General features: G+C 41.2%; 2 protein-coding genes across 3 annotated transcripts; one reads left to right on the top strand and one right to left on the bottom strand.

Annotated features, from left to right (window-relative positions):
- Positions 1-5,299: 5,299 nt before the first annotated feature.
- LOC308411670 (zona pellucida sperm-binding protein 3-like) lies at positions 5,300-8,540 on the bottom strand. Its single transcript, XM_080905644.1, has 10 exons — positions 7,378-8,540; positions 7,185-7,300; positions 6,987-7,090; positions 6,745-6,919; positions 6,383-6,500; positions 6,223-6,305; positions 5,986-6,140; positions 5,707-5,859; positions 5,552-5,632; positions 5,300-5,477 (listed from the first exon to the last, which is right to left on the bottom strand). Exons 1-10 carry the CDS (start codon positions 7,756-7,758, stop codon positions 5,317-5,319), a joined length of 1,527 nt encoding a protein of 508 aa, XP_080761770.1. The 5' UTR covers positions 7,759-8,540; the 3' UTR covers positions 5,300-5,316.
- Positions 8,541-12,891: 4,351 nt separating this feature from the next.
- On the top strand, positions 12,892-17,712 carry LOC308412124 (uncharacterized protein). Of its 2 annotated transcripts, XM_080906241.1 has the most exons (5): positions 12,892-13,157; positions 13,481-13,771; positions 14,113-14,469; positions 14,540-14,646; positions 15,289-17,712. In XM_080906241.1, the coding sequence occupies exons 2-5, from the start codon at positions 13,723-13,725 to the stop codon at positions 15,505-15,507; spliced, it is 732 nt and encodes a 243-aa protein (XP_080762367.1). In that variant the 5' UTR covers positions 12,892-13,157; positions 13,481-13,722; the 3' UTR covers positions 15,508-17,712. The 2 variants fall into 2 exon arrangements, with proteins under 2 accessions (XP_080762367.1, XP_080762366.1); XM_080906240.1 differs by having other exon boundaries at positions 12,892-13,771.

Below are 17,712 nucleotides of genomic sequence, written 5' to 3'. Positions count from 1 at the left end.
TTTCGCAATAATCGTACCAATTATGGAAAATTTCAAATCCATAATAATCATAATAATTATATTATATTATATTATATTATATTATATTATATTATATTATATTATATTATATTATATTATATTATATTATATTATATTATTTTATTCAAGAGGGATTTGACAATGGGAAGTTTTAGCGATGCAAACACAGCACATTCTGTGTGCTGATACTGATTTTAATTAAATTAATACTTGGGCAAGTTTTCAAGATACAGAAGACCAAAAACAAAAAAATAAATAAATAATGAAAATCAAACAGATTGAATAACCGACCCAAGTGAACCAATCATTCTGACGTCTGTTGTGAGAGGAATGGTTCTCCTGCATCACAGTGAACAGCAATAGTCCAAGACAGGCAACGTAGCCCCACGTGTTTCTTGTGTTTCTTTCCTCTGAAAACTGGGAATCATCTCTGAGAGACATCAGTAAGTTAATAGGGTCCAAGAAAAACCTCCTCAATGCTCTTAAGAGGTTAGTAGTGACCCGATATGTATGTAGTGGATCATAATCTGTCCCTCGATGTTCAGATGTCTCATAATGCTGTGTGATATAGACTCGGTCTATTCTCTGTGAAGTTCGCCGTCCCACATTCTGCTCCCAGACTCTGATTATAATCCGAGCCCTGTTGCCGTACTCGTGCTCTGATTGAGGGTGAGTGACATAATGTGGAAGTCGCAACGATCCTTGTTGATGGATATTCCCAAGACTGTAGTAGTCATATCCCCACGGCAGTGGGTCTAACAGCTGTTCATCGTTGCGATAATGATGTGAGCCATAATCAAAACTATTTGGGTCAAAGGTCAGACTTATGTCACCGTTTATGTCAATGTCAATTTCACTGGCAAACCAGCGGAGCAACCAAATGCCCTGCTCAGGCACAGACTGGCCAAAGCCTACTGACCTCAGATCAGTGATTGAGTTGAGCTTTCTTACAGCTGACACAGAGCTGAAGGTCAGGAGGAGAGCCACACAGCAGCTCATCATTCTTCCAAACATCTTCATCCTGTGGAGATTTAAGAAGTCACTGTTTTTATTGTTCATGCATACTTTATATTATTAATTATATTGTGATTAATAGGATAATCATGATTAAAACAGCTTTAAATGTATTCCTAGTTTATAATTTGATAGTCATTCAGCCACACAAACACTGAAACAGGTTTTACTTGTTTGTCTCCTCTCTGGTTTATACCATCTATTATGGGTTGGAATTTAAAATGTTGTTTTCTTCAGTTGAAATCAAAAGTTACTTTTTTAATATTAGAGTTTACTTTTAATTAAGAGGGTGTTAAGAGAGGCTTGTTAGTGAGAAATGTTGTTTTCTCAAACAGCTTTAACTTTGTGACATAAAGAGAGAAAATCACACTAATAACTTGTATCTGTAACTTGTTGGCTGAAGCCTCCTGTCAGCTTCAGATAAATAACAGGGAAGGATCGCTCAACACTCAGTTTACAGAGGATTAATTAAACAAAGCAAACTAAGTAATTCTTTAACAAAGAAGTGAAGCATATTTTATAGCCATGACCAAACATGCTTTTATTTTATTCATTACACTGCTTTTAAACCAGAATTTTATTTATGTTGTCAGGTGTGGCTCAGAAACGAGTCCAGTATCTAAAGCAGTGCGTGCGACACGACAACAACCAGGTTTCATGATACTCACCTCTCCCTGTGTCAGAAAGTTAAACTGATTACGTTTGTCAAAACTGTAATATTGCAGACTTATAGATCATTTTTCATGTAAATATAAAATAAATACTGCATTAGAGACGAGGGTAATCAGTCATGTGAGTGAAAGTAAGCAAAAATGAATCCAAAAGGAAATGAGAGAACGTACCTGTGTAAGTCTGCTGCTGTTGTTTGTGTGAGGACAGTCGTAGCTCCTTTTATGTTTTGCTTTTCTTGTAAATGAAACCAGAGAAACAAGCTCTGCTAGTCGTGAAGAGGAAGTTTGATATTCCAAATATTTGGATGAGGCTATTAAAGAGCAACACCATCATGGATTTAAGGGTTTCTAGTTTAGCAGTCACGTAAAAGACCATTTTATGTCCAAAGTTTCAATATGGACATGTCGACTGTAGGGTGAGAGGTGTATTAAGAATAATTCAGCCTTCTGGAGATCGTGTCAGCAGGGATGATTAAACTTTATTTGCCTCCAGCAGCAGGCTCACTGAGTCTATTTGTTTCAAGAAATGTGTGAGACATAAAGAAGGCAATGAATGTGTGTGTTGAACCAACGAGTCAGAAGTCAACACTTTAACAGAAGTTAACACTTTAAAACACTTTTAAGGACTTACAGTGCTTCTCTTCTATGTTATATTAATCCACCTTTAACACTGTGTAGCCGGTCTGGCCTGAAACTCCGATCGCCGTGTTCTCTGCGTTGTGCTGTGCGAATGACCAGAGGAGTCAACTCTCACTTTGGCAGCTGGGGCGGATTTATTCTCCCATAACTCTCCTCAGCGGTGCGTCAAGGCGACTGTTCAAAATAAAAATAAATCCGTACAGCAACTTCATCTTACTGGGCTTCTGCATGCACACCTCTCCTCAGCGGGGCCTCTAGGCGACTGAGGTGCAACACAATAACAAATTGATCTATTAAAATACTCGAACACATCTTTAAACATATATAAGAAATTAAAATGCACTGAATTGTGACATTTCCTCATCAACAACAAAATTAAGCTCTAGGGAGACCCCATTTACCAGTGGCAATTTTACATATTTTTAGTTACATATATTTAACAATAAGTTGAAGCAGTGAACATGAATTACAAACAACTAAAAGATATAACCAGTAGGTCCTACACATGACACAAAAATAAAAGAGGGAGCTCACATACCTGTTCAAAAGAAAAATAAATCAAATCTGAAGGTGGGCTTCTGCACGCACACCTTCAGGGGAGAGAGAAGAATAGCGGACCACATGAGAAACCACCTGCATGCTCCTGTGCCCTAACCTGAGATCGGCTAATTAGCATGCTGCAATAAAGTGCTGTACTCGACAGAGAAACAACAATTCACACTAAAACATCTGACAAAACTGTGAGACAAAATGCATCAAAGGTCAAAGGTCACACAAACCAAATAAAAGCTCCCAAAAAATAAATACAGAAAATAAATATATATAAATAAACACATATTCATAACCAAAACTGACAAAGCAAAATAACACTACAGGATGGATCTTTGGTGAAATATAAATTATTTTTTTAAGACACCCGTTACAACTGCACCATGACACCATAAGGGAGGAGAAGTTTGTTTTCCAGGTGTTTGCTCTTTTCAAACTTACTGGGAAAAATCATCAAAGTCCTCAGACCTCAGGGTGTCACAATGCACGGCATCTGAAACTGCCAACATAATGTTACAGGATTAAGCCTCTTCTAACTATAAGCTTTACAACATTCCTCATGAAGCATCTCCAAGCTGTAAAGCTTTACAGTCGCTGTAGATCAGGGGTGTCAAACATAAAGCCCAGCTAGGATGGGGTGTCTGGTGATCTGTACCTCAATTCAAGACATTTTAAAATCCAGGGGAGGTGCCAACAATGCAGGCCTAGATGTTTGCTGTATTTTATGGAGCTACTAAATCAAATTATTATTATTTTTTGTCACTTAAATGGTTTATTTCCTACAGAATAAAAACCCTGAATCAACATCTGTCTCAGGTCAGCCAATAAGAGGCTATGCCGAAGTGCATGCTCTCCTCTTTGAACAAGATAATGAGTTAAATGTTATCTTTTATAGCGGCAGGAAACAGGAACTACAGCAGAGGTCATCCTTATTCTCAGATATATGTAGGTTATAATATAAACATAATGAAAAGAGCCAGACAGGCTGAAGGAGCTGTTATCGCCAATATGCTTTCATATCAAGGACGGACTTAAGTGGAAAAGATTTTGAAGCTATTAAAGGTTTAAACGCTCCTGTCAATGTTCCCTCTAAGGCAGCGGTCTCCAACCTTTTTCGCGCCACGGACCGGTTTGTGCCCGACAATATTTTCACGGACCGGCGTTTAAGGTGTCGCGGATAAATACAACAAAATAAAAGTAGCACCGGTACCGAAAAAAAGAAGATTTATTCATAACATACGTAAAAAGACCCAGGAAAACCGAGTTAACGATAAAAACAATAACAAAATAACGAAAAGAAAAGAGGGCGATGACATTAATGCCAAGGGTTCTGAACTTATGTTTTGTTTTCACAGTGAACTGATGTCACTCATGTTGCAAAGACACTCATGCAACTTTGGTCAGCCACCAAAATGTTCATATAGAGAGATTATTGGGAGCAGCAGAAATGTTGGCCATGATGACACATTCACAGTTGTCCACCCAACACCCCAACTGATTGTCTTGTAAGTAGAGAAATAAGTTCCTAAATGAAATTCATCTACCACAGTGAGCAATCTAGTTTCCTCCAGTGCTGGAATCAGGCATGACAGACAGCATGTCTCAGAGACCAGCTCAGTTACTGCAGATTAAACTGAATCATGTCTTAATTCACCCATTTTGTACTATTAGACGTTGGCACTGCATGAAGCAGTTTGATTATTCTTCAGATCGATGTTTTATGCATTGCCTTGACTTTGATGCTGGCCCTCAAAGGGTTGATTATGTCTGCTGACGAGTCATTTTATTGATGGACAAACAGCACATTTCAGATTCAGCTCGAATATTTCAAATCTGATCTAAATTTTTTTTTAAAAAAAAATGTTCCTTGATCTCTTCCCCCCCAGCAGTATATAATACATAAGTATTGTTTCCAATCATCACTAAAAATCTCATGTTAGTGCTGCCATTTTGCTCTGTCCTTCACTAAATCCCGGAACTTGTGTTTTCTTCCTCCTGCCTGACAGCTCCATATTTAATATAATCCTGCCATCCACCTGTGCATTGTTGGTGTTATTGATGAGCTGCAAGTCACTCAAAACTGGATCTCCTTCCATATACAACCCTCATTCGAGACAGACCAGCACCATCTCGCAACCTCATGTTAGAAGACAAGTCCAGTATCAAAATTCAAGTGCACTCGTCAGTTCTTCCCACAGCTATAGGAGTTAGAACCAGCAACATGTTAAGTGCAGCAGTCTCCCATAATCTAAGGTTTCTCCATGTTGCCTGCTACTCTACATCATGATCTCCTTCCAAAAGTCTCATCTTGACCAGTGACCCCGTGTTTCCAAAGAAATGTGCCTTGTTGCAGTCCATTTGCAAGATTGTGTAACTGTGACAGAACAGATTAGTCAGATCAGAGTACAATGTATAGCTAAGTTTATTTCTTAGGGTCAGACTCTATAGCAGTTGCATTAGACAGCATGGTCTCCTCCACTTCAAACTCTGAGGTGGTGTTGACATGGGGAGCTGCAGTGGTGCTGTTGTCCAGAGAGGATTCCTCAAGGTTCACTTTAAACTCTGGAGAATCTTCTTCCCCACCTGTAATTGGAGGAAAGAGAACCCCACATTATCACTGTTCAAATTTTAAAAGACTTGACAAGACCTTAGTTTACCTTTTCCAGCCATTTCACTTTTGCCATCAGTCTCTTCAAGGTCTGGTGCAGACAAGTCAGGAAGCAGTCCTTTCTCCAAATCTATTATTTTAAGAAGTTTCACTTATTACAAAACCAGACTAAAAATGAGTAATTACTGTTGCCCTTCTGGTTACCAAGTTTATGTATTCCACTTCTCCACTGGCTTCCATACACAGCAGGCCCGCCGATTTTATTGAGACCCACAGGCAGCTTCTCCACAGGTAGAGGCCTGCTCTTCTGTGAGTGCAAGACCTTCACTGGTCCTAGTTTAGCTTCATGTTCCCACACTTCCCAAAAGAAAATAGGACACCATCAGACTTTTGAGCACAAAACTGGGTTAATGCTGACATCTAGTGGTGACCAGCATGCACAAAACTAAACAGCAGCTACAATGGACAGACTGGAAACTCTACCCCGATTAGTCCTCAGTGGTTCAGGTTCCACTGGTTTCCCAAACCCACGGGGACCAAATCTCCCTTGGCTGATGGGCTTACTGCGGGGCTGGACGACTTCATTCTGGCTTTGACACTGCCCACAGAGGTAGTCGTTCCCATCAGCTGACCGCCACCTGAAGAGAATCATTGGCACGTTTTAGTCAGTCCCACATGCATTGACTTTCAATCATCTGTTGGACACACTTTCAGACACACCTTTCATTTATGAAGGTGCATGCTTTATTTGTGGATTCTGCATCATTCACTGGGACAGCAGTCAGATGGCATGTGATGTAGACCTAACAAGAGAATTTGTCAGGAAGACAAAGAAAGCACATCTGCAAGAGTACGACTTACTGCCACAATACATTCTCACCTCCCCGTTGTCGGCATTGTGGAACCTAAAGGCATCGATCACCAAGTGGAGCTTTTCGTCTTGTGCCCTGGGTAGGAAGAAGGCCCTCGACCCTGGAAGCCTTGAATCAACCAAGCACCTAAACAAGATTTTAGGGTAATGTGAGAGTCAGATAAACTACACTTAACTTGCATTGACTGTAGAAACTTTAACCTCAAGTCTCCATAACTCAAACCATTCTAGCCAGCCTTTACACCATCTTCATCATCAACAGTTACACTCCCTAAATGGCTCATCACTTTAGCCCCTCATTACTTTGCAACTCCCGCTCAGGCTTAAAATCCACTCTAACGTAGTCCAAATCCAGGCCTTTGTGTGCTTACCCATTTTCAATAAAACTGTATCTGGGTTGAGTGTTCACGTCTGGGTGAAGAGTGGCCACACAGCTGTTCATGAACACCCGGAGTCCCGCGTGATGTCCAACTCTGACTGAGGCCTCGATGCTGATGGGCTCGCCGAGGTAAAACACATTAACCCCACGCTCGTGCTGCCAGTCGTCTGCACAGAGAGCAGAGCGGTGAGCATAAAATCAAGGCCAAGAAGTCAGTAATGGAAGTCAACTCACCTGTCATCAACTTCAGGTCAAACTCCAAGCGTTCCTCTGTGGTCTGCCTAGATGTGAAGGGGATCCAGGCAGGCTGGAGTGGAGAGCTGGACAAACTGTACTTCCTAAAATACAAAGCACGTTTTTAAAAGAGTGAAGAATATATTGATAATCTTTGAAGGTGTACTTTATTAAAAATAAATAAATGGGAATACAGACCTTTCATAATGGCACTCAATTGGAACCACAGCCTCCTCCATTCGGATTACGCCATGAGGAGAGGCCACAGGAGCGTAAATGAGGAGGTTTGTGTAGACTAGACATCCTTCAGTCATCTGTGGAGAGCAGGTGTGTTTATAAGTAGACGATGTAAGATTTAATACGTGTATAAGCTGCAGCACAGATTAGTTACCATGTGTTTGGTGCCGCAGTCCGCGAGGCCAGCGTGGATCCTGTACTCATCCTCAGAGGCCGCTGCGGCTCTGCAGTCGTCGCTGCCCTCCACTCCAAGGCGGAGGTCGTCGCTGTTAACAGGAGCTCCAATAGCAAACATGTCTGCCTTGATCACGACCTCCAGAGAGTCCGGGTGGCAGATCACGCCAACGGTGTTCACGTGCTCCCGTTCTTTTTGCTCCTGGTGCGCGCTGTGAGTGTGGCTGTGGCTCCACGAACGCGGAGCCCTCTGGAAGAAAGCATGAAGCGGTGGCGGCGGGAAAACTAAAGATGACTGAACGCAGAGTCCCGACAGGAAGAGCCCAACGAGGAGGTCAACCCAAAAATGTAAAGGCTCCATAAAGAAAACAAAACGAGGCAACCAGCTTCGGACCGCGAGCGCTCCTGTCTGACCCACGAGACAGCGCTCTAGGCTGACACGAGGAGCGTTTTAAGCTTCAACCAATCAGCCTCGTCAGCGTACCCCGCACACCTGAGTCCACTCAAACACTAATGAGCTTCTACCTGCATCCACGCAGTCTCGGGGTTCCTCTTGCCTCCTTTCCTAAACTCCCTTTCTTCACAGAAGGAAAAGTGGGTAGGAAAGACGGGTAGGAGGCTTCATATGGATTTGGGAAAAGATATAACTACGTACTTTATGCAGATCGTGTTAACGAGAGCAGTCTGTGAGAAACTGTTGGAACTGTACAAAGATCTAACACCGAAAAAGGGTGCTTTGTGTACCTCGTGGTTGTAGTAGTTGCTTCTATGTGAGTGTTAATTTACTTGTACTGAGAGGGAGCGAACGAGCGCGTAACTGGCACATTGGATGAGTGGCTCAAAGCTGTGAGCGAGGTGCCCACATGGCTCTGTCGTGAAACTCTTCTTCAGTGTTCACGATGAGTGTTTAGAGCTGACGCCCACTCACTGATGCTCAACGACGACACTGCTCAGATCAGGTGCGATTCTAGGATCAGAGCTTTGGGGGTGCTGAGCACCCAGAGAGCTGCCCAGCCAGGCAAAATAAACTTTACACGTCTTCCCTGTCTCTGTCAGTCCCTGCATCCTTAAATGTCTCCAGTTGTCCCAAGTTCTCTATGACTGTCTCCTTGGTGCATTTAAACCCCTGTTCCTCCCTGTCCTCGTCATCTGTTGTCTTCGTCTCTGTTATCAGTCATCATAATTTTACCATCTTTGTGCAAGTCTGCAAATTTCTTTATTAAATCATAAGATTCTTAAATTCATCAAGTCTCTCTGTGCCTGGATCCTCGTCACAAAACACAACATCACTGTTTTTGTTACTGTACATTTTAACACAATTTAATCCCCAAATTTTGAAAAGTCTGTAACAAAACCATCAAATCTGATAAAGTTTATTTAAATGCTGCAAAAGATGAATGGATTGGAATAGAAAAAAATACACATCCTAACCTTAATTACTGGGGGAGAATAATGAATGATGCTCATAGTGAGTAAAAAGTAAACTGAGTGCATTTTTGGACAGAGATTCACTTTTAATGAGTATGTATAATATAATACAGATACATACAAAAATACTCCCAAAACAGAATAAATTATTACAAAATATTAATAAAAAAAAATAAAAATGGAGGCAACTTTGCCTGTGGTAGAATGTATACAATGTATGAAAAAATCTTTACTGCAGACACTAATTTGACTAATTTAATAATACTAATTTTGTGTTGTAAGATTTATGAGTTTCATGCTTTCATAGTGGTACTTGGGAGAGCTTGACATTTTCTCAGGTGGTACACACTGTAAAAAGTTTGAGAAACACTGATAAGTGTATGTGTGCTATTGGAAAACATTTAAAGCTGTAGTACAGAATCTTTGAAACAAGCTTAAAACATTTTTAGAATATAAACAGAGCATCTGCTTCTCTTTACAGCTCCTCACTCCACCAGGGCTGTTTGGCACTTTCTGATAGTGTGCAAATGTGATGTATGTACTGTGGCAGTCATACAGACGACTGGACGGTCCAAAAGTTGGCCTACCTATTACTGGCTGAGGTTTTAGTAGAGTTGTGGCTGAACCACATAAAAATATATCATTAATTTTAATCTCCCAAATCAATGATAATGTTATGTTGGAATGTTGTTAAAGAGGGTCAAAATGTTTCAACCCAGTTTGTTTAGCAGATTCTGTATAGCAGCTTTAATATAGGGAGAACACAACTTCCTGATTGTGTGAGTAAATTTTTTTTTCTTTGTCAGTTTAAACAGTTTCTGTTGTGCCTGTCACTGTTCCCTGTCTGTTTTCTTACCTGGCTCTTCCTGACCTTGTACTTTCTCATTTTCCCCTCTTTCCTCTCTCCCTCTTTGGACTGACAATCATACACAAATAGATTGTATTCAATTAGATGAAAAAATTAAATTAATATGAAAAAAATACTATTAAGATCGCTAACAAAAAGTCCTCTTTCAGTGTACTTTCAACCAAAAGGCAAATAACCAAACCACATGAACATCTAATAAAAGATATAAATATTGAAACACTGATCCAACATTATCTTTTATTGACGGATCATTTGGTACACAGGTACACTTTTACCTGAATGTTGCTCCTTTTTTTGAAAAAAAAACTTCCTTATATCCATTATGAACCTGGCTGTCTCTCTGTACACACACACACACACACACACACACACACACACACACACACACACACACACCAGGAGTTATAATGTTAATGGGCATTCAGTCAGTTAGCTAGTTATCAGAATCAGAATCAGAATCAGAAACTTTATTGTCATTGTCATGAGAACAACGAAATTAAGAATGGTCCCCGATCATTGCATCATCCCTAGCAATATCAAAATATAAATAAAACAATAAAATTCAATAAATAAAATAGATAGAATACTTAAAATACTAATAAGATATAACAGTAAAACATTCACATACATTCCCACACACATGCTTCAGACCGTGCATAGATTAACACAAGAGTGGCGTGATGGACATTTTTTTGTAGTATTCAGATGTGTTATTGCAGTTGGATAACAGCTGTGTTTGAGTCTATTAGTCCTTGCTCTGATTGCCCTGTACCGTCTGCCTGAGGGCAACAGTTCGAACAGGGAGTGGCCAGGATGTGAGGTGTCTTTTATGATGTTTTGGGCCTTTTTAAAACAGTGGGCGTTGTGTAGAACTTCCAGTGTGGGGAGAGGGCAGCCAGTGATCTTTTGGGCGGTGTTAATGATCCCTTGGAGTGCTTTCCTCTGAGCCCCTGTGCAGCTAGTGTACCAAATACATATGCAGTAAGTTAGAACACTCTCAATGGTGGCTCTGTAGAAGGACACCAGCAGTCTCTGTGTGATGTTATTCCTCCTGAGAATTCTCAGGAAGTACAGTCTCTGTTGGGCCTTTTTCAGCAGCTCGGAGGTGTTCACACTCCAGGAAAGGTTCTCCTCTATATTGACTCCCAGGAAGCGGAAGCTTGCCACCCTTTCTACACAGTCCCCATTTATGAATAGTGGTTGGATCTCTGCCTTTTTCCTTCTGAAGTCTATTATGAGTTCTTTGGTTTTTGAAGTGTTGAGGAGGAGGTTATTGGCCTTACACCATGACGTCAGCTGCTCCACCTCGTCTCTGTACGTAGACTCGTCTCCCTTGGAAATGAGCCCCACCACTGTGGTGTCATCTGCAAATTTCACAAAGATGTTGCTGTGGTGGCGAGGAGTGCAGTCGTGTGTGTAGAGAGAGTAGAGCAGTGGACTGAGCACACAGCCCTGGGGTGAGCCAGTGCTGAGACTCAGGGCTGAGGATGTGTGATGGCCAACTCTGACTCTCTGTCTACGGCCCGAGAGGAAGCTATTGATCCACATGCAGGTGCTGTATGGAAGCCCCAGGTCTTGTAGCTTGGCCACCAGTTTGTGTGGAAGGATGGTGTTAAAAGCTGAGCAGTAATCCACGAAGAGCATCCGCACATAGCTACCATGCTCTTCCAGGTGAGTTAATGCAGCATGGAGTGCTGTGGCTACAGCGTCTTCCGTGGATCGGTTTGCTCTGTAGGCAAACTGGTGTGGATCCAGGCTGCGGGGCAGGGCTGCTGTGATGTGTCTGCGGACCAGCTTCTCAAAGCATTTCATTAGTATCCATTTCAAACAGGACAGTGGTAACAACACCAGGCTATGGACAATTTTAAGTTTTACATTTTAAATATGCTATATAAAATTCAATGGGAGCAACAGGACGGTCAAATGTCGCTGATTTTACTACAGAGTAGGACGGATTGTAGGGTAGCAAACATCGTCGGAAAACACGTTTTCAACACTGCAGGTTACCTGGTGTAATGGTTTTCAGCTAAAAAGAAACATGGTCTGACTCCTACCCAACTATATAAAGAGTAACTGCAGGTTAAATGCAGCTAACATGTCCTGTTTTCAGCCAGGCACTTACACCTCCGCTCCGCTGCGTCTCACAGTAGGGGAGAGACGAGCTGGAACAAACCATTTTTTTTTTTTTTTGGGGGGGGGGGGGGGGGGGGGGGGGTAGCTATACTTTTGTTGTTGAAATGTTACGTACTGTATGCTTTTTATATTTTTAGTAATGTGTCACAAAAACAGCAAATATTGTCAAAAAAGTAAGAAATCTTTGGGGGTGCTTCAGCCCAAAAATGGGCTAAAATCGCCCCTGGCTCAGATCGTCATGAAACGGGGCAGAAATCAGCTGATTTGCGCTGTCTTTATCTGAGCAGTGCGCAGATTTCACTGTACTGATTTAGTAACGATGTTAGAGATTGAGGAAATGTTTGTTAGATGTTCATGTGTGAAAATTGCAATGTGCAACAAAGAGACAAAACAAAACAAAAAAACCCGAAAGCAAAAGAGATGAGCGCATTTACGCACGTGGCCCAGTAGCACAGTAACCTTCATTGTTAACAAAGGCAGAGCTGATAGTGAATAATATAATACAGGTCAACTGTTACACCCAGAGATGAGAAATATGATGCATTCAAATAAAATGCATCATATTTCTTTTTTACTAATGATTTATTATTTACATTTTATTCTTTGTTTATGTATAAGGTAGTTCTCTGGTGCTGTGTGTGGGTCCTATAGAACATAATTCCTATTTTGTCTTTCTTTGCTTTAGTTTCATTTACATACACTTTTAGGTGATATTTTATTTCTGAGGCTTTCTAATGAATGGCCCTTACTGAAAAAAACTTACTGAACAAATTCATTAAATGAATCACATCATATATATTTCCATGTACATGATGTTTTAAGTTATTTTTCTGTGTGTGGGTAAAGAGAATGAAAAGGAACTCTTGGAGACGAGTGTCAGGGATGATTTTGTTACAGAAGGGTGGCAGCAAGACTGAAAGGGAAGGTTTACAAGATGGTAGTGAGACCTGCTATTATGTACAGTTTTGAGACAGTAGTACTGACAAAAAGACAGGAGGCTGAGCTGAAGATGTTAAGATTTTAATTGGGAGTGATGATAATGGACAGGATTAGGAATGAGTACATCACACGGACAACTCAGGTTTGGAGACAAAGTTAGAGAGGTGAGGCTGAAATAGTTTGGGCATGTGCAGAGAAGGGACAGCTGGATGTTGAAGATGAAGCTGCCAGGAAGGAGGAAAAAAGGAAGACCTCAGAATGAAACAAATTTCCCACATGTGGGACTAATAAAGGTTATCTTATCTTATCTTATGTAGTGAAGGGGGACATAAAGAGGGCTGCTGAGGTGACCCCTGAAGGGAGAAGCCAGAAGATAATTTTCCTGTGAGTATGTAAGTAACGTTCACAGATTTATGTTCTGTATTGTTTTACGTATGTTAGATCTTTCTGTGTTAAGGAAGCTATAAAACCACCTCCCACACTCTGCTCCACCAAGCATGGCCTCCTGACTGCAGGAACTTCACACAGTCACACAGAAACAAACTAGTTTTCTTATTTAATCTGTGTTTAGTTGATAATGTTGTAACCTGACTGTTGGAGGCAGTCAGAAGATTCGCATGTTAGAACTCTATATTTGTTTTTACTTGACTAATTAAAAAAAAAAAAACTTCTTGAGGATGTTGAGGATTCATTTTCACTGTAGTTTTTTACTCAGAGGGGTCTGCACCCACCACGTGACAACCTTTACAAGTCAGAAAATCTCAGCGTGGAGCTCGGAGACCAAGGGGAGGATTTTAACAGCTGCTCTCGCTTTGAAGTCGTCTTCCTGCTTCGAGGTGAAGAACAATAAATAGGGTGAGGCTGTCCACAGAGACTCACAAGAGTGTGAAACAAAGAGGAAAGACACATTATGACTGAGCTGCGGTGGATCTCAGAGCTTCTGTAACTGAACGGACAATGAAGGCGAGGCCGGCCTGGATTCTTATTTTCTTTCAGCTGTTCGAAGGTAAGAAATACGGACATTTGAATCATATTAATAATAATGTGTGTGTGTGTGTGTGTGTGTGTGTGTGTGTGTGTGTGTGTGTGTGTGTGTGTGTGTGTAGACTTAAACTAAAAGTTTGTGAGAGAAGGTTTGAAATCATAAACCTTGGTAATGAATAAAAGGAACATTTGATCTCATGATGGGGGAAACAAATCAACCTCCACAACGAGATGTAAAGAAAGTGGAAAATCTGATGGCTCCTTCTCCAGCTGTTTGGACATGTGATAGACAGAAGGGTTAATCCTCAGGGATGTTGAGACATATTTCCGTGTGGAGTTAACGTCTATCATTCCCTCCTTCAGCCAACGCAGAGGTGATCTTAAAACGTCTGACGGAGGGTCAGGCTGTGGTGATCTCCTGCTCCCCTTGGCAGGCCCACGGAGGCCTGACGAGCCTCCACCTGTACCACCGCGGTGTCCAGAGCCAGACAACCCTGGTGTCCGTGACTGAGGCCGGTGAGGTCACGGTCGCCACGGATCACAGAGCTCGCCTGGTGCTCCGTGGAGACCTGAGCTCCATGAAGGTCAACGTGACCATTTCTCGCTTAGAGCTGAGCGACACAGGGCTGTACATGTGGGATCTGAGCTACAGAGACACTAACAGCTCTGATCAGATGATCCTCTGCGCTCAGAAGACCTTCGTGCTGGTTGAGGTGGCAGGTATGTGGTTACACCACCTCACAGTGCAGGATTCAAGCTTGTTGAGATTTAACTGTTGTTTGTGCTGCAGGGAGGCCTTGCCACTGCTCTCCTGGTTACGCCCCTCTACTCTGGACCATCTTCACAGCAGCAGGGCTTCTTCTGCTGACCCTCACCTGGCTGGCCATCCAGAAATGTGTGAGTAGTTACCTCAGAGATGCAGCTTTAACTGAGCTCTGATAGTTTGGTTGCATAACTCCATCAAAATAACGGCTACAGCTGCACGAGTGAGTTACACGAGGCTAATTATCGATTAATGTGTCGGCTATGATCCTGGTCTGACAGTCATCTGTTTTTTTTTGAGGGAATCTTCTGATAAAGTGTGATGTGTGACTGCAGCATCGTTACTCAAAATGTGCAAAAGGTATTAGCAGACAGGAGCCCAAGTTAGAGGTGAACCACAGCAGGATCTGTGTTCAACAACCCAGACAACCTCAAATGACTGTACGCTTCATTTCCTGCTGCGTTATTATTAATACCATCAGTTTTGCACAAAATAGCCAAGGTGCAAAACCCAAGGACAGAACAGTTTCTAATGTAATTAGTATCATTTGCCTTTTTAAGTAACAAACTTTATTTATAAGGTCTGTGATCAGGTACTGGTGGAGTGAGCGTTAAAGGAGAGATTACTGGAGTATTTTGATATTTTCAGACTGAAAACCCCCGAGGGATTTTTTATTTTATTTTTTTAAATCAAGACGACACATCCAAGCTACAAAAACAAAAGCTGAAACTTTTTGTTCTATCACAATCTAAAAAAAACCCAAACATGTGTTGTAGGTGAAGTTAAGGTCTCATCGCAAACCACAACCTCATGCTCCGATCTATGAGGAAATGGGCAGGAAGCAGCAGCACCAGAGCCCCAGAGGCCCCCAGAATAACCACGAGGCCCCCTCGCACCTGGAGGAAGTCAACTTCCCCGTGTACGCTAACCCAAACATCCGACAGCTTCAGGACAACTACTACGCCTGTCCCAGACAGCTCAAACTGAGAGACTGACACCATCGGGCCAACGGTGCTGCGAGCAGTAACAGGAAATAACAGACGCCTTTGCAAAAATACAAGCGCTGCACACGCTCTGATGGTGATTTGCATTCAGGATACAAAAGGATGAAGAAATAGCACGAACCTCCACTGAGGCGACTCACTCTCTGAGCAGTATTCACTTTTAAAATTGTATTTTGTACACATGCATTTAGTTTACTTTGTTCTTTTTAAACATAATTTAAGAAGTTTTTCTCTGTTCAAAACCCTTTTTATATATGTGATCAAACATTTGAGTGGTGATACTTAAAAATGGTTAGTGATACTTGTAACTCATTTTGGCTCAACTTGAAAGAAAGGCAGACGTGAAAAGTAAAAATGAGGTCAGAGGTCACATGTGACATTTAGAATTCCTGCACACCATTATCAGTTAGCAAAACAAAAATAGCTCTTTATAACATTATTATCACTTTTATCTTCAGCTAAATCTACTGAGCTTGAAGGAGCAGTCAAGCTGACATTTTAAATCCTTATACCAGGGGTGTCGTTATATGGCTTGGGGGCCAGAAACAGCCAGGTAGAGAAGACCTCCCCCATGACCAGTCACACTACACCAAAGTAATTAAGTAATATATAAACAAAGTAACAGTCTTTTCACCATCTACTCTTCCATTTCCATTAACTACAGCAGCATTTCTTCATCACAAACTCTGATGTTCTGCTGAAATTGCACTTTTTTTCCTTACATCTGGGAGATTCAGTGTGTGGTTAAACTTCTTCACAATGACAGAAATGAGTTAAACATCGCTGTTTACACGATAAATTTTTACGCTGATAACACACCACACTTGTAAGAATCATAGTGTCTGAGTCAGAAGGCTTTTTGTCAATTTTAGACCAATAAATCATTGAGTCGACCTTAAAGACCTCGATGGACTGTTAACCCGACCCCGCTCTACACTCTGTGGAAAGTCTTTGAGCTATCGTGTTTACAGACAGGACAACACACATTAAACCTTCTTGGTGGAAGCAATACATGAGAAGGGGACGGCTTTAACAGCCAAGTAACAAAAAAATGCTATTTTTATTAATATTTGAAAGAAGCTCCATAGTTCATGAAAACATTTGTTTCGGTGCATGTCATTTAACAATCACATTCTATGAGGAGTAAGAGATATACAGAGAGAAACAAAATAAAAACAAAACATTACAAGCCACTGACTTCTCATTAACTCTCAGTACAGACGTTTTTACTTAATAATTCAAACAAAAGAAAAAAAAAAAAAAAGCAGCCCTAATCCCATAACTTTCCCACCCACCCTCTGTAAAACCTTAACCGAGGAGAAAAACAAACAAAAACAACAACAACAAAAAAAACCCTTGGAGGGTGACAGGCTAGAATCCCACAGTGCTAAAGAGTGAGACGCTCATTGGTTTTTAGGAATACACAGCATGGTGATGTAGCGCTAGGCCAATCTGAATCAGAGGGTGGGGGGAGGAAGCTGGAGATGGAGGTCTCCAACCCCTCTCTGCCCTCTTTATCAAAGAAAAAAAACAAAACAACTCAAACAAATAAAAACACATTGGATCCCCAAAACCCCTGCAATAGATCAGCCACCTACAGCAAGTAGGCCATAAAATCCCCACCTTCACCCCTCCCACCCCCACCCCAAACACTTGTGCATAGTTTCATGATCCTTTTACAACCAGCTCACGTTTTACAAACATCCTCCAAGCTGTGAAAAATGCTCCACAAAAAGAAAGAAAACAAAATTCATCTATTATTAACATTAATACCCGCTGTGGGAGAATGAGAGCGAGAGAGAGACACAGAGAGAGAGAGAGAGAGAGAGAGAGAGAGAAAGAGATTAATGCACAATGTTTCCTGAATCAGTCAGGACGGGACCTCATTAAGAAAACACAATAAAGATTCAAACATACAGCATTTTGCATGTTATTCACCATCTTTTTTTTTTCTTAAACAAACTCAGACCATTTTTGTTTTTGTTTTTTCCATGTAAAGCAATTTTAATATATAGATTTATATATAAAGCACTCCATTTTTATTTTAAAGTCCATTATTTGGTTATTATGTAACTGCTACGGATTTAGAAACAAAAGGTATTCTCTCTTCTTCTGAAATCCATAACTTTCAGTGCTTAGAATTGTTTCTTTTAAGTCATCCTTTGTTTTTTTTTTTGTTTTGTTTTTTTCTTTAAA

Source organism: Rhamphochromis sp. 'chilingali' (genome assembly GCF_963969265.1).
Source record: "Rhamphochromis sp. 'chilingali' genome assembly, chromosome: 15".
Classification (NCBI taxonomy): Eukaryota; Metazoa; Chordata; class Actinopteri; order Cichliformes; family Cichlidae; genus Rhamphochromis; species Rhamphochromis sp. 'chilingali'.
The sequence above is the reverse complement of the archived record's forward strand: the minus strand, read 5'-3'. Positions and strand labels throughout refer to the sequence as shown.

What these genes read in the sequence shown, in the direction of transcription:
- LOC308411670 (XM_080905644.1), bottom strand. Translation starts at nt 7,758, where the DNA reads ATGGAGCCTTTACATTTTTGGGTTGACCTCCTCGTTGGGCTCTTCCTG. An exon ending in ACTGCGGCACCAAACACATG is followed by an intron (nt 7,301 to 7,377) that starts GTAACTAATCTG and finishes TGCTCTCCACAG; the next exon opens with ATGACTGAAGGATGTCTAGT. An exon ending in ATTGAGTGCCATTATGAAAG is followed by an intron (nt 7,091 to 7,184) that starts GTCTGTATTCCC and finishes TTTGTATTTTAG; the next exon opens with GAAGTACAGTTTGTCCAGCT.
- LOC308412124 (XM_080906241.1), top strand. Translation starts at nt 13,723, where the DNA reads ATGAAGGCGAGGCCGGCCTGGATTCTTATTTTCTTTCAGCTGTTCGAA. An exon ending in TTTCTTTCAGCTGTTCGAAG is followed by an intron (nt 13,772 to 14,112) that starts GTAAGAAATACG and finishes TCCCTCCTTCAG; the next exon opens with CCAACGCAGAGGTGATCTTA. An exon ending in CGTGCTGGTTGAGGTGGCAG is followed by an intron (nt 14,470 to 14,539) that starts GTATGTGGTTAC and finishes TTTGTGCTGCAG; the next exon opens with GGAGGCCTTGCCACTGCTCT.